General features: G+C 37.9%; 1 protein-coding gene across 3 annotated transcripts in view; it reads left to right on the top strand.

Annotated features, from left to right (window-relative positions):
* Nucleotides 1-15797, top strand: part of LOC107097285 (transforming acidic coiled-coil-containing protein 1-like) — a 43844-nt gene that overhangs the window by 19769 nt on the left and 8278 nt on the right. For 2 of the 3 annotated variants that reach the window (XM_015394382.1, XM_015394381.1), the window contains exons 2-4: nt 7692-7801; nt 11376-12726; nt 14591-14654. In XM_015394382.1, coding sequence (XP_015249868.1) covers nt 11447-12726; nt 14591-14654 — 1344 coding nt within the window. In that variant the 5' untranslated portion in view covers nt 7692-7801; nt 11376-11446. Of the gene's footprint in view, nt 1-6063; nt 6715-7691; nt 7802-11375; nt 12727-14590; nt 14655-15797 lie in introns of those variants that run through there. The other variant, XM_015394380.1, reaches the window with a different exon arrangement.

The raw sequence follows: 15797 nt of genomic DNA, 5'->3' as shown, positions 1-15797 counted from the left end.
ATCTCATTATAATGAGATAATGTATTTTTTTTAACAGAGTGGTGGAAACAGGCTTCCATACAAACCAAAACACCTTGCAGTAATCATTGTTGTAAACCCTAACTTGAATCTAGTCAGCTAGATTCAAGTTAGTTGGACAACCCTGCATCAATGATTTTTTTTTTACACTTAAGGCTAAAATAATTCAGGCAAATTCTGATGTAGTCATTTTCCTTCAACCACAATGTTTATTTCTGACAGACAATCACAGACATCTCCCAATTAAAATAAGAGCAATTCATCACGTAAAGGATGGAAATTATTTATCAAAGTGACAACAATTAAATTTAAATTTTCTGACACGCTTTCTATATGTTTCCACATAAGAGTCTTATTAACTTATATTTAGTTAATGTGTCTGAGATTGCAAGTCCTGTCTGCCCTCATACTAATCTGCAGCTCACTCCACTGATTCTCCATCCGATTCAAGCTGGGACACTTGGTGTTTGGATGTTACAGCTTAATGTTATCTCCAGTCTGAAGAATCATGTTTGTAGGGTTCAAAAATCAGTGAAGCCGTGTTGACTCACTGCGCCCTTAACATTTCCAGAGACAAGTTGTCCAGATGATTTGTCCAAAAATCCACGGAGACGTTATTGCATTTAAAAATGTCTTAGTGAGTAGATAGGATAAATGGGTGCCAAACATACATACAAAAAATAAGGACGACAAAGGTCAAAAAACCATTTGACTCCACTCTGTGAGATACACAACAACCCAAACTCCCATGATGCATCATCTTTAAAAAGTGACACGTATGCTTCCTCAAACCAAAGAAGTAATGAAAATAATAACAAAATAACCACAATAGCTAATTATACAAATTCCCAAAATTTATATGAATTATCAATAATATTTAATAATCTCAAGAAAAGTTAATTTAGCAAGAAAAACAAAACATTAACCATAATGCATACCAAGAAAAAAACAATGTTGGTCAAATTAAAATGTTAATTAAAGGCTAAATCTGTGAGAGGTAGAATTATTAGTATTTATCTCTCATATCTCATATCTTTCATTTTGGACTTTAGCATTTTCAGCTGTTTGCCATCAGCTGTTTCACATCTGCTTTTGTCAAGCTATGATTTAAAGAAGCTTTGTTTTAATCCTAAAAATTACTGTAAATAAATTAGGTTTTATTGTTCCAATAACTAAGATCTACCAGCAGGATGTAAACAAATTATTTTGGATCATATATTCTTATATTTCATAAGACCTAACAGCCACCACTACAAAATATAAGTTTAACACAAAAAAAGGAAGGAACAAGTTAAATATACATGAGATTTAAGATTTATTAGATTGTTTTTTTTTTAAGATTTTTAAGTTCTAAGAAACAAACTATTACAGGTCAGTTTACCTACATAGGATAAGAAATAGGTTAACATGTTTGTATAAAATGTAAGTAAAAAACAAAAAAAGGGTACAAATTTGAGGTTAAGCTGGGGGAGCAAGTTACATTCAGTATTTTGTTCACCATCCAGGGGGCAGTCTATCAGTGGATGGCACCCACATCATTAAAACACTGTCATTTACTGAATTATTCAATACTGATCACAGATTGTTTCAAAAACATTTTTTGGTTTGTAAAACCTGTAAGCTTATAGACAATTTTAAAAAGTAAAAAAGAGATTGTTTTAGTTTGCTATTCATATAAGGACTTGGCTGTATTGCTATCCATGGACTATTGTAAATATTAGCAGACCTCTTTGTTCTGTTTGTTGTCTTTTCTAACAGACAGATCTCGGTTTAATGTCCCTAAACTATGTTTTTATAGAGATATCCAGGTTTTGATTGCAGTGACTGACTTTCAACAGTAGATGTCAGTAAAGCACAAGCAATCTGGGAATAATAGTTTCCAGAAGCCTTATAAAAATAAAAAAGAAACGTGCCGCAAATAGATTTGATTTGGATATTTCTTTCTCACCACAGAGTGTGGAAAAATACTGTGAAAATAAACACATCTGTTAGCAGTTTTCCTATTTATGAAAGAGTCCTCTGCCTTGTTACGTAGCGTCAGTTAAAACTTCCTCACAAGGCAGAGAAAGAAGTGTCATTTTGCTGACTCAAAATGTTTTTCAGCCCATCCTTGTTCCTCTCCCTCATCCTTTGTCTATATCTCTGTCTCTCTCTCTTTGTTCAGAATTCAGTTACCCTTCATCTCCCACTCCTTTCTTTATGGATCTTCCTCTTCTGACCTTTTTTTCCCCTGTTTGTACGTTCAATAGTTTCCTGGAATGTCTGGTCCTGAGTTACAGGACACAGCCAAGGCGAGGCTATTTAGACTGATGTAGGCCTGCAGGAAGGACAGTTACATAACCACGTGGCTTCTCTATTGTTTTTGATTTTACCTTTAGTGAGAGAGATTTAAAGGATGGAGATGTTCCCAAGTACGACACACTGACCAAACAGATTTGGGTCATTAGTCACAGTTACCCTAAAGTCTGAATGTGATTCAACATGTTAGGCTTTTTTGTTTCTTTAGGGATTTACTGTTTTCTTAGAAATGTCTGCAGGGTTTCTCCTGCTGTGCCTGAAATCTGAGCTCTTTAAGCTTGTGTTTGGATTCTGGTGAAGCGTCAGACTTCTTGGTCAAAGCTCTGAAGGCTTGTGTTGGTGGAGGCAAAGCAGCCTCAAAGAAAGGTCTGGTCTTTTATCAGTGGGACCAACACCCCTGCTTCCTGCTGCCCAGTAAAGATTACCGCTTCCAGTTTTAGGCAGGACAATTATGAGTCAAGATTTGCTTAAAGATAAAAGATTTTAAAAGTTAATTTATTGGGAAACTTGATATGTAATAGCTCTGATTTTATGCATGTTGTTTGATACTTTGACTTTTATGCTTCCTGGTGTAAAATCCCTTTGAAATGCTGCAGTCAATGCATGAGCTGTTCCAATTCTCTCCAGCCACAAGCCTAAGATAGAGCGCAAAAATAAGTGGGTAGAACAGAAACTCCTCCCTTTCTGGTTAGATGTGGAAACTCTGAGTCTTACTGAGGTTATGTGTTTTTGCTCCTTAATGGAAATTCAGTTTGCTCCCTGTCCTTCTGCTGCATAACAAAACATCTGGTCATGGGGAACAGACTGAAAAGAACTCTATTTCATTAATGGTTTAATTCATTTTGTGGGATTAGACGTAGAAAGTGGTTGCATAAAAATAAGCATAACCTTATTATTTTAACTGACACTGAATAGACCAAACTTTTTCTTAGAGAGGGTCATTCAATTATCCATGTTAGATAAAGATAAGAAACAAAGAGAGATGTTGTTTGTTTTACATTTTCTTTTATTACTTTATTCCAATTCTAAATAAATCACTTTATTTATAGAGCTCTTTGTACATCCAAAGTGCTTTACAGGCCCCCAAATTAAAAAGAAAATGAAGCATTTAAAAATGACATTTACACACAGTACACCTAATTCACAACCTGTTGATTAAATGAATGTATTTAAGGCCTCTGCTGTCAGCAAACTGTCTTTGTGCCTCATCATGAAGCCATTAATCAGCCAAGATATCAGGAAGACGTTTCTTGTTTATAGATCCAGATGCCTGAATAATAATAGCTGACCATTATTGATCTCACATTGGAGAAATTTACCTCTGTATTTAACCCATCTCCTTGGGGAGCATAGGGTTGCTCCCCAAGGAATGCCCCGTTCATGTGCTCCAACAATTATAGATGTGTGACCTCAAAGAGTGTTAAAAGACTGGTTCTGCCTTAAAAGAATGTGGTTTTGGTGCAAAATATGCAAATAAAACCTTAAACAAAAGCAAAAAACCAGTGAAGATGCTGTCTGAAGTTGGTCAGAGAGATTTCCTAGTCATAGTGAAACATGTCCTTTGATCAAATTGACCGAAAGGTTACTCAGTGATGAGGAAATCATAACTTTAAAAGCAACATTTAGAGGATGATTACAGTTTCTAAATGGACGCAGGAAGAAAGACATCAGAATTTGAAGCCATTTTCTGTGGTCTAAAGACACTAAAATGGAAAAACCATGATGGCCGTCTTAAGTTTTAGCTTGCAATCCTGAAACACCAAAAGTGGTTCCCCTATTTGACAGGTTAGGAGGTTTTAAGACAGAATAGACACAGAAGTATCACACTGTTTAAAGCCAATGCAATTAAACAGGAAAAAATAGCAGAGTTATGTTTACAGAGTTCAAAGTATTTTTCTCCGAAAGAAGCATTTTTACTCAACTTTGAGTTAAAAAAATTACGTGTTAGTTAATTTTACTCTTTCTAGAGAGCTACTATATTAGGGCTACAACTAATTATTTTGCAATTCGATTAATCTGTCGATAAGTTTTTCAATTAATAATTGGAAAGCAAAAGGTTCCTTAAAGGAGACTTTTTACTAAATTAAAACAGGTTAAACTAAAAGTTTTCCACTTGAGGAGTTCTGGATAGAGCATATTGACAGATCATTTTTTTTTATGTTAAATGCAAAATGTTAATACATTTTTTTTTACACTTTTTGGTGTAATTTCTGCTCTAAGCGGGTCACTCTATTAGCTAAAGACACATTTAAGATTCTACATACTGCATTTAACTATTAATCGATTACTAATTTAGTTGACAATTATTTTAATAATCAATTAATCACGATTAATCAGATAAATTGTTTCAGCTCAAAATGTTATCTGGATCTGGATTGACTCTTTAATCTGATTAAATTTTGCTGAGACATTCTTAGTAAAAGTATAGTAACTCCAGATTCTAATGAAAATAATTAAAAAAAATCTCTCTTACTACTAATTTCTGTGAATGATTTTGTATATCCTAACTGATCTGATCTGATCTAAACACTTTTCATAGTAGGTACAGGGAATGATAGCCAAAACCTTCTTTCTGGAATCATGAATGTGAGGAAGGTTTGCAGTCAAAAGTAGTTCAAGCTTCTGCCTTTAAATTGGTTCATTTATGAGATAAAACAAATAAATCCTGCCTCTAGTTTTGCTTTGAGACAAAGATTTAGACGATGATTTGAAAGAAAAAAAATAGAAATAGCACTTTATTGATTTCAGAGTGGAGAAATTAACTTTCTGCATTTAACCCATCTTCTTGGGGAGCAGTGGGCTGCCAATGTGTGGCGCCCAGGGAGCAGTGTGGGTACTTGCAACCCTCTCAGCGAACAAGCGCAGTGCTCTAACCATTAGACCAACACTCCCCTAACCTCTCATTAAGTCTGAACCAAACTTAATGAGAGATGAGGTGTGATTCCTCCGTGCTCCTGTAGGATTTTATGGAAAACCATAAATCTGAAGACAGACACACTGTCCTTAATGAACCAAAAAATATACATGTAAGTATGGTTGTTTGGGAAAAACTTTAAAAATGAGAAAGTTAAGCTGGAAGCAATGTTGCCCCTTCTCAAAGATTTTCTTAATGATTATATTGACATAAAAAACTTATACCATCAAAAAGGTAAAATAGTATGATAATAATTGTTTGTATTAGGAACAAAATGTCCTGTGAACCATTTAAAGTTATCACGGCGTCTTTAGCTAAATGTATGTGGAGAGAATTCATGTTCAACATAAATGTTTTGTATTTCTCAACTGCATTCATCTTTTCAAATTTTTAAAATCTTTTATTTTTCTTCCAAGAAAACCTTTTTTTTCATCATTTTTTCCTCAGTAAATTATTTTCCATCTTCCTGAGATTTCTTGTCAACATAAACAAATTTCTCAGTTACCTCTTATTTTTGAAACCATGCATCAGTAATTACACGGTTCTGTGTTTAGTGGTTCCCTCAGACAGACAGAACCCAGCCAGGTAGTTCTCCTGAGGCTATCCAACAGAACCGGTTCCCCCAGTCGTGCATGCCTTCCTGCTGCTGCATGGAAGAAACATTTAGCTGTTGAAGAGCCTGAGGGTGGAGGCGGTGGCGGGGGGAGTCTTTTAAGATCCAGCCCCCACATTCCTAACCTCCTTCTGGACTATAAAATGCAGAGCCCCAAGAGTTCAGCTCCTCCTCTACCTCCTACTCCTCCCTCTGTGTTTGTTTTGTGGCGTGCTCCTTCTATGTCAGAGTAGAGGAGCGTTCTGACAGGGACATACCATTCTTCAACCGCAGGGGAAGTCATCAAAGCAGCAGTGAGCTTCAGAGCTTAAAGCTCACTTCCTTTCCACCCACTGCATTTTTAGTCTGTGGGCTGTTCCGAGGTGGAGCAGGGGGATGGAGGGGGTTCAGAGGAGGAGGAGAGAGTCAGGAGAACATTGAGATACCAGCTGATCAGAGCTGAGGTATTCAGCCACGGAGGGACTGTCAGAGTGACTGGAAATTACTGAAAGACGAAGAGGGGATACAGAAAAAAGGCACACATTGAGAAAAAAAGAGATGTCTCCTTCATTTCAAGTGAATCTGAGAACTCATGGGGAGATGTGAGGGTTTCTGTCAGGGTGGGAACCTGAAGAGGAGTGTCAGAGGAGAACTGGAAGCTGAGTCTTGGTGACTGGTGAGTCAGCTCAAGGTTGGAGGACTTGGCGGAATAAGGAGCGATGTCTTGGCTGTCCCCAGTGTCATGGGCCAAATGGACATGGACGGCGGTCCGAGGGGGAGAGGAGGATGGAGAGGGGCAGGAGGATGGAGAGGGGCAGGAGGCCAGCGAGAGAAGGGAGCAGTGGAGAAGGAGAGAAGAGGAAGAGGAGGAGGAGAGATCTCAAGGCAGCAGGCAAGTGTTGTGCTGAAGCTGTGAGACCACAGGCAGAGTTTCTGCACAGGGGGAATGTGGGGGGGATTCAGGAAACTATCATCTTGGGAAAATCTTTAGTGACATATCTGTCACCACGTGTATGTCGACATTCTGCATCTTGGTGACGCAGTTCTGTTGTGTTTGTGCTTTAAATTGCCCCTAAACGTCTCTCTCTCTGCCTCATAACCACTACTTTATTTCTAACAGACACAAATCCTTAAAGGATTCACCCAAACATGTGTTTAAATCATCAGGGTCTGCAGCCACCTCGTGTCTGCTTTGATAACAGTGTTATCTCGGCCTCTGTTCCGCCGAGATACCAATACAACGACTACTTTCAGATGACTTCCACCCTTCCACTTCTGCACTGATAGGCTATCACTTCTCTGAGCTTTAACGTGATCACATCCAATAGATAAATCTGATTTAATCTTTGCCATTGACTCAAATTAAATGAAGGATCAATACATGCCTAAAATGAAAATGTCATTTTATTTTACATTTCTCATGTCGCAGACTGCATTGTTCTTCGAATGTGACAGGATATAGTAGGTTGTCCTACATGCACTTCCTCTTCCTCTGTGTATGTTTCGACTTCAGTTATGCTTTCTCCTGCACTGTTTTAGATTAGATAGAGTGTTCAAGGGTTCTACAACAATCAGCAGCCAAGTTAAGCTCACTAATGGTTTATTTTTGTCTTTAGTTGTTACAATGTTCGAGAGGTTTTGCAAGACAATGCAAAAAGCTGCTTTTCTAAGTGTGCATAAATCAACTATCTGATATGGTGTTAAGTCACAAACTCACACGTTTTAATCTTTAAGTGTGTTTTTTAGGATAAATTCTTCCAATACAGGAGACAATAACAAAGCCACCAAGTCTTTTTGGTTGTAACATGATCATAACTCCTAAGTTATGTAATAGTTTTCTTCCTTTTGCTCATGTTTGCATGTTTGCAGCTCTGACTCCGAGGGTCATTTTGACACCCCTGAAGCAGCGACTCCCGTCCGTGCCCCTCAGCCTGTCCTGGGAGAGCTGGAGAACAACAACACCAATGCAGACAAAACAGGTGAGGCCACTGCAGAGCAGCTACAGACAGGAAAACAGAACAAAAAATAGGAGGGGAAGAGCTGGTCCAAAAACGGCTATGTTTGTCACCCTGAGGGAAACCTGAAGGTTCTTATTAACATTTCAAAAAAACTCAACAAATCAAAGGAAATGGGTTTTCACATACAGGCCACTATTCATTTTTCAAGGTTGCTATGGAAACAAGAGTCTTTTTATGTTGCTCTAACTATTCAGGGTCTCACATCAATACAAACAAAAGACAATAAAAAAAAATCCTAACTTTAAAGGCAAATGTGACACATATATATATATATATATATATATATATATATATATATATATATATATATATATATATATATATATATATATATATATATTATTTTTAGCATCTGAACATTCAGTAAACTACCCTCAGAGTTTCTGGTATGTAACCTGGAATGCACACCGTTTTGGACTGTTTTGGGGTGTGATTAGCAGTGATGCTCTAACACCGTCATTTGATTCACGTTAGGAGGAGCTTATGGAGCAGTGTGGGAACGACCTTTGCTCTGGAATCCAACAGGTTGAACAAAAGCTGTGAGCTTTAGCTAGCTCTGCTTTGTGCTGGCCACTGTCAGGGGTCGCAGCGGGGAGACGGGCTGAACGCAGCATGTCACTACATGTTTCTTTTTGCCAGGACTTATGAGGCGACTGCTGTTTCAAAACAAGTTCATCCATCCTGTAAAACAGCTCCGGCAACATTTTCTTAAAGTGAAGTTCTAATTGAAAAGAAAGAAAATAGTTTTTACAACCTTACATCCTTTAAAGATGGCAATGATATGACTCATTTGTGTAGATTTTTATAATAATATACAACCTTGAACTCTATTAGTTTTGGAAACCTTTAGGGTTTGTTTTTTTATTATAAATATTATTGCATGCTTGAATAGGAAAAAAACCTTTAAAAGGTTTTGCAATATGTTAAAGGTTTAGGGCAAAGTGTTGCATGTAAGCTGCTCATATTTTAGCTCTGGCCCCAAACATGACCCAATTACCCAAATAAATATTATTTGTTTTGGATATAATTAATCCATACCTGTAAACACATTTTCATTCTAGGCTTCTAGATTGACAGTCACTGCTTGGCAATAGATCCATTGTAAGGATCATTACTGAACCGCTCTGTCTTATTTTATTGAACAATTGCTTTCAATTATAGGTAGTATATCATAAGAAAAATTAGCCTTGACAGATTGCTTCTGCAGGTTTTCTTGTACCTATATGTGGTGACCATTGGGTGAGCAGCCGAGTGTAACCTGGACAGGTCCCAGGTTGATCATAGGTCTTACATATCTCAAACATTTCAGTCTATTGCTGAAATTAAAGCTGAAAATGGTTTAACCATGTAAAGTTTACAGCATTTTTTTTGCTGACAGTTTTGGTGAGTTAGAAGGTAAATGCACGGCACAGGTTAGGTAACAAATGGAGAACGATACTTTCTTTTCTTCTTTTTTTAACCACTCATTTTCTGGTTTCCTGCTGCCGCTAGCTGTGTTCAGTGGATTATGCTTGATTGAATGCAGATATGAAAAGCAAGGTGGGATTTAGTTACAGTTTTATTTTCGTTGTCTTTGTTTTTTTATCACTAAAACACCTACAGTTGTAGCCATTAAAAATTTACCTACTTCCTTTATTACGGTAGTCCTTGGCTGTTCCTCTACAATTCCCTTTTAAACATCAACATTTGTACTAACATATTCTTTGTATCATGATTTGTGGACAGATCTAAAGTGAAGCGTCATCTCCTGGTCATAGCCTGTAATTCAGTAAAAGGATGGAGTCAGATTTAAAAAATATGCAAGAGGGGGTCACTCCAGTGGCTGGAAGTTGCAGGGCATTTCGCTGGGAGTTGGAGGGAAGTGGGCTGCCATTCTGCTGGCATTTGACAGGGAAGGGCCATTTTGAATGGCTGCTACTGTAGACAATAGCTTTAGCATTTTTGCTTATTAATGGCAGAATAATTTTTTTCTGCTTGTAATATATATTTTTCTTTTTCTAATTAAACAGCTTGATTCATGGGTCCCTGCTTCCAGGGGTTAGTGTTGTGGATTTCAGTTTCGTAGGCATCCTCACCAGGAACAGATTATCCTGTGAAATACTTTTCTACTCATTACAGATCTCCTATGTCCTGGCTTTTCTGTCTAACCTAAATATTTAGGATCAACAAAGGCGTTTTAATTTTAGTAATTGTAGCATGCATTTATGCTCCCTTAAACACATTGTTTATTAATTGCGTAGTACTGTAAAAAGGTTGTTAAAAAGGCTGAACCACAGAGTGATTTCTCTTTGTTAAAAGAAAATAATTTACCGCCTTTCTTTTCTTTCATTTCACCAAACCTTAATTCTGCCTGATGAATAAAATCAAGAAATCACTGATTATAAATCTGTCTGACAATATAAGCTAGAAAGATATTAAAACGCAAAACATAATTGCAGACTTTCAAAATCTAAAGAAATTTGAGAACAAATGAGAAATTAGTCAGTGACATCAACCAATCTATAGAAGGTTACAAATCGTTTTTTTTTTTTTTTTTTTTTTGGATAGCGAAATACTTGAGTTTTTATCCTGTTTAGAAAAAAAACACGGATCAATGATAATCTTGCTTTCATTAATCAATTCCGTAAAAATTCAAAAAAAAAAAATATCCACTGGACTTGATTTCCAAGATTTGAAGACGTTTCGCCACCTCTCCAGGAAGCTTTCTTCAAATCTTTGAAACCAAGTCCAGTGGATATTTTTTTGAATTTTTACGGAATGACTATGACCTGGATGAAGTAAGAAAAAAAACACATCTACAGCTCCAAAAGCTTTGCTTGCTTCAGTTGTGGTCAGTGTTGAGGTGGTTAGGCGAAAACTACTGCTGACCTGGAAGAACTTAAAAATCTGTCCTACATTTAATGGGACTTGTTTGGAAACGTGCATCCAATGGTTAATCTGCTATCACAGGGTTTCAGAAATAGCACAACATAGCAGCGGAGAGCATCTGTGGTGCCAGTGTGATTCATTTAGATTACTCTGCTGCTTCAGGACCTGGATGACTGGCTGTAATTGATGGAATGTTAAATTCTGCCTTTGAGTTTGTACCTATGGTCATATTAGGACATAAACAAAGCAGCATTTTGAAATTAAGCAGGTTACACGGGAGCTGGCTTTGCTAGTCTCCAAGCAACAAGGTGTTACATTAACAGAGCGATGAGGATGACAGACTTACTGAAATATGCAGCAGTCAGTGTCAAAATGTTCCCTGGAGCTGATATTTACATCATAGCTGCCACTCTGTTCTTTTTCCACTCAAAATAAAGGCAGGTCTTTGTTACTGTGCTTTAACGTTACAGCAGTATTAGTAAGACATCACCATGGAAACAGCCGCAACTAGAACAGTCTGCTGGCGAGTAACCTGGTTTCAGTAACCAATCAGATATCATGTACATCTGAGTTTACCAGTTGATCACAGATATTCACTCAGAACAAGTCTACTTTCAAGGTTAACGTTATTAATGATTTTGCATTGTTTCTCCTTTAATTTTTCCAGATTTGGAGCAGGAGGAGAACCTGATAGTGACTATTCCTGTCAGAGATCCAGATACCACACCGAGCCACAGCATGGGTCAGGAGGAACCTGTGGTACCTGTGGAAGGTCAGCTGGAAATAGAAGTCCAAAATCAAGATGAAGAGCAAGTAGAGGAACCTTTAGAAAACCATGATTCTTTTCCTCTTCCTGATTCATCCCCTCTAAAGGAAGAGGCTCAGATCCCAGCTCTGGATTCAGAGCCATCCAAAGACATAAAGGTCTGTGATGCAGATGTAGTCCCAGATCTGGCACCAGCCCCAGACCCAACTGACCCAGATTCAGTACCAATCAATGAACCTGGAGCATCAAATGCTTCACAGCCTCCTGAGGAGAAAGCTGTTTCTGATGTAGAGGAAAACCTGGATGTGCTCTCCAACCATGCAGAACCTGAACAAAACACGAAAAGTATCAAGTCCAAGCCTCCATCCCTGAAAATAAAGGCCCCAGTAAGTCCTCTGCCTCATACAGAGGAGGAACAAGAACTTTCAGTTCCAAAGGCATCATACAGCCTTAACCTTGACCAGCTTGATGACAGCTTTAACCCCTTCACCAGTGGTGGATCCAAAATCCAGAACTCTCCTCCACCATGTGGCTCAAGCTCTCTCCCCAGGCTAGAGCCACCTTGCGAGTCGTTGCCTGTCAGTGAGGCCACTAAAATATCAAAAGGAGACTCAGAAACCATAGATCCATCTTCAGAGGCGAAGCCTGTGGTGCTGGAGTTTGGTCTGGACGAAGGAATGGTCAGGAAGCCCCCTCCAAAGAAGTTAGGGGGGAAAAGGACAACCAGCAAAATTGCTGCAAAGAAGCAAAAGCCAAAAGATTCAGAGACCCCTTGCAAACCAGCAGCAGGACCGACAGTGTTGGAGACACAACCAGAACCAGTGTCAGAAACCGCTCCTGAGCCTAGTTCCCAATCTATACCAGAGCCTGCTTCAGAACAGCTTCCAGAACCCGTTGCAACGGACTCCTCCGCACCTCTGAATCTAGATGACCTCCCTATTCCTAAAAGCGGAACTTATAACTTTGACCCCAGTCAATGGGACGACCCCAACTTCAATCCGTTTGGTAGCAACAGCAAGGTTAGCAGCTCTCCTGTGCTGCCGAAGGCCTCATACAGCTTTGACCCGGACAATTTTGATGAATCCATAGATCCTTTTAAACCATCTCAATCCCTAAACAACGAGGATTCATCCTGCACTGCCTCTCAGCCTGAGACAAAAATAAAAGAGCATGGCAAGCCCAAGGCAAGGCAGACCCCAGGGGAGAAGAAAGTGAAGCAGATTCCAAAGAAAAGCAAAGAGAGAGCATCCACGTAAGTGTTCTTTTTGAACAATCAAAACAAAAACCCTTAAATTCAGCACTTTAGTATTTCCAGCACCTTGCAAAACTATTCATACCCCTTTAACTTTTTCATGTTATGTTACATCACAATAACAGATTTCGATTAGTAGTTATTTCTGATTTATTTGTTTAATTAAGAAATACACCGAGCCCCTCTAAACACTTTGTAAAACTATTGCATCCCTTACTTACTGACAGCCATTTGGTCTCTGTCTTAACTAGCTTTTCATATCTGCAGATTTACACACTTTCCCTTCGTAAAAAAGGATTCAGAACATTGATTTTTTAAGTTTTTCCATTGGGACTCAATTGAATTCAATTCTGGACTTTTGACTGAGTTATCCAAGCACACAAATGTGCAGAATAAAAATACATCTATATCTCTAAAATGCGTTATTTCTGATTGTCCAAACAAGTTGTCATGCGCACAGAATATTCTCCATTGACCGTCATTACACCTAAGCCTCCTTCTCACCACAATGACAACAGATATTTTTGCATGCATGTCTGCACCTGATTTTTAAATCATAAAGAGAATTAAATACAACACATACATATCGCTGTGCCTATCATAAATTATCAAGGACATTCCAGTTGTTAAGTAATAACATTATATCATACGCGTATAGTCCTCCATGTATTTTGCATGTTCTGATGATTTGTGTATGTCCTTCAAATTCACGAAAGCAAACATTCTTAATAGTTTGCTATTGCATTCATTTAACAGATGAAATAATCTAAACTGGTTAGGTGATCAGCTTTGTTCATCAATTTAGTAGGTCTGGCCCAATTGTTTTTTTTAAGTGTAGAACTAAATGTTCGGTTTAGGTATTTTCTGACCAAAGAGCCCTGATCCACATGTTTGCTGTGCCTGTGGCTTTTAGTCATATTAAAAATAATTTATTTGTAAATTTTTTAACAATAGTTCCCTTTCTGTCAACACATTCACCAATACATCAACCAGTTACTCAGCTTAGTGCTGAATGACCTATGATAGTAACAGTTTGCTCTGCATTTAGCTGTGTTAGAAATTATCAAACTTTTAAATGTTCACTGGTGAAATAAAGTAAAACAATAAATCATCTTCCTTCCACTTTACCTTAATGCACTACTTTGTGTTACTCTATCGCACAAAACACCAATAAAACTTCAAGTTTGAGGTTGTGATGTGACAAAATCTGAAAAAAAAATCATGGACTCTTTCAAGTCATTGCTAATAAAAGTATGCAGAGGAAAAGATACATGCTGGCCACTGAAGATACTCTTAAACAGAGACTAGACAGATTGAGCTGCACAGTCCAAGTTTAAGCTTTCCCCTACTCTGTCTGCATTTGCCTGAACTTTAATCTACTTGCCAAGTGACTAACATGCTGACACCTTTCCTCGCTCACAGCCTCTCCCTTTGTCTCTTGGCCTTTTTTCCTCTTCATGGTCCCTTGTCAATATCCTCCCTGCTTTACCCCTCTTCATCCTCCATCTTTCCTCCCGTGTCTGTGGCTCAATCCTCAAAAATCTTTGCTTTCGTTCGTCCACTTTCATCGACCTCAGGACATCTGAGCAAGTCAAGTTTCTCTGTTTTCTGTTGTAAGTACTCTCTCTATCCAAACATGGTTTCACTCATGTCCATCGAAGCATGTGCTTTGCCTGCACCGACCGAGGATCTTATGCTCTGATTTGCTCTATATCTTAGTGTGATTATTCCATTTGTCTTGCTAAATCACATACCTGTGTACACATGTGTAACTATGGAAACTGTAAACAATAACACCTTTATAAGGGTTCCTTTTTTTATAGAAATAAAATTATTTCATCAACGTCATTCTCTTGTTTTGCAGGAATTCCTGTAAAGTGCAGAAATACGATGAGAGCCAGTCGCTGGTCCTCGACGTGTGCAGTCAGGTGATTTTCTTTCTTTACTTTTTTTCATTTTTCTGTCTGGGTGCTTCAATGGAAATATTTTACCTTACTATAGCAACACTGCAGCGTTCATTATTCAGCAGCTGTGCAACCTCTCGGCCTCAGCATACTCCTACACTCACACACACTGTGTCCCACCAGCTGAGAGGGGCATCAGCAGTGTTCCAGCTCTGCAGTCCAGTCTTGGCATGGTGACAGAGTGCTGACTTATCACTCTGCAGCCTCATATTAGTCTGGTGCGCTCATTCCCTGAACATTATGAAAATGACTGTACCAAAACAGAACACTAGATAATGAATTCATCAGAACAGGGGCTCTGCAGCCCGGCTCTTACAGCCCTACAATGACTTTTAATATAAAGTTAATACTAACGGTTACTTTTAGTTTTATTTTTACTATCTCAATCACAAACAGTTTTTTCTGTTTATTTTAGAGAAAGGTCGAAATTTAAAAAACTGCTTTTGTAAAATATAGATTTTTGTCCTATGAAACATAACAGTTAAATACAAACAATGCAGGTCTTTTATGCTCTGGGAAATTCTTATCAGGCAAGGCCGAGAGCAATTATATTAAAGGATGGGAAAGGCTGCAAATACGAGGTCAAGACTGTTCAGGGTTTTTCCATTGAGTGCTACAGTTTTTAAAAAAACATGCTTGCTTTTATGTTTTGTTTCCAATCATTTATTCTTTTAAATGTTGCTCAGAACGTATGGAGTGCCAACCATGACTTTAGCTCTTCTTTTCTTTTATCAAAAATGCCCACATACCAAAAAGCTTCATGATGCATTTCACTCTGACAATGTTTTCCAGACCTCCAAATGTAATTAACATCAGGTATAAGATGTTTCTTCACAAATGAAATCTTTTCTTTGTACACCGAACATATCAGGAATGTTTAAAACTAACCTTCATCTCATTTTTATGCAGTTTAGTACAGATATGTTTATTTTCTTGAAACTGTTTGCAAATTTACTAAAATTAACAAACATCTTCTTTACTTTAAAAGCATGTTCCCGTGTCTTTGCCGTCTTGAACACCGGCTAGTATAAATTTCCCCTTTTCTAAAATGATATTATTTTATTATAATTGTAACCCAGGGAAACAGGAAGATTTGAATCAAAGAAA

This window comes from Cyprinodon variegatus, unplaced genomic scaffold (assembly GCF_000732505.1).
Source record: "Cyprinodon variegatus isolate N-32 unplaced genomic scaffold, C_variegatus-1.0 Scaffold682, whole genome shotgun sequence".
In the NCBI taxonomy this organism is placed as follows: Eukaryota; Metazoa; Chordata; class Actinopteri; order Cyprinodontiformes; family Cyprinodontidae; genus Cyprinodon; species Cyprinodon variegatus.
Note: the sequence above shows the minus strand (reverse complement) of the source record. Positions and strands in the feature narration are given on the sequence as shown.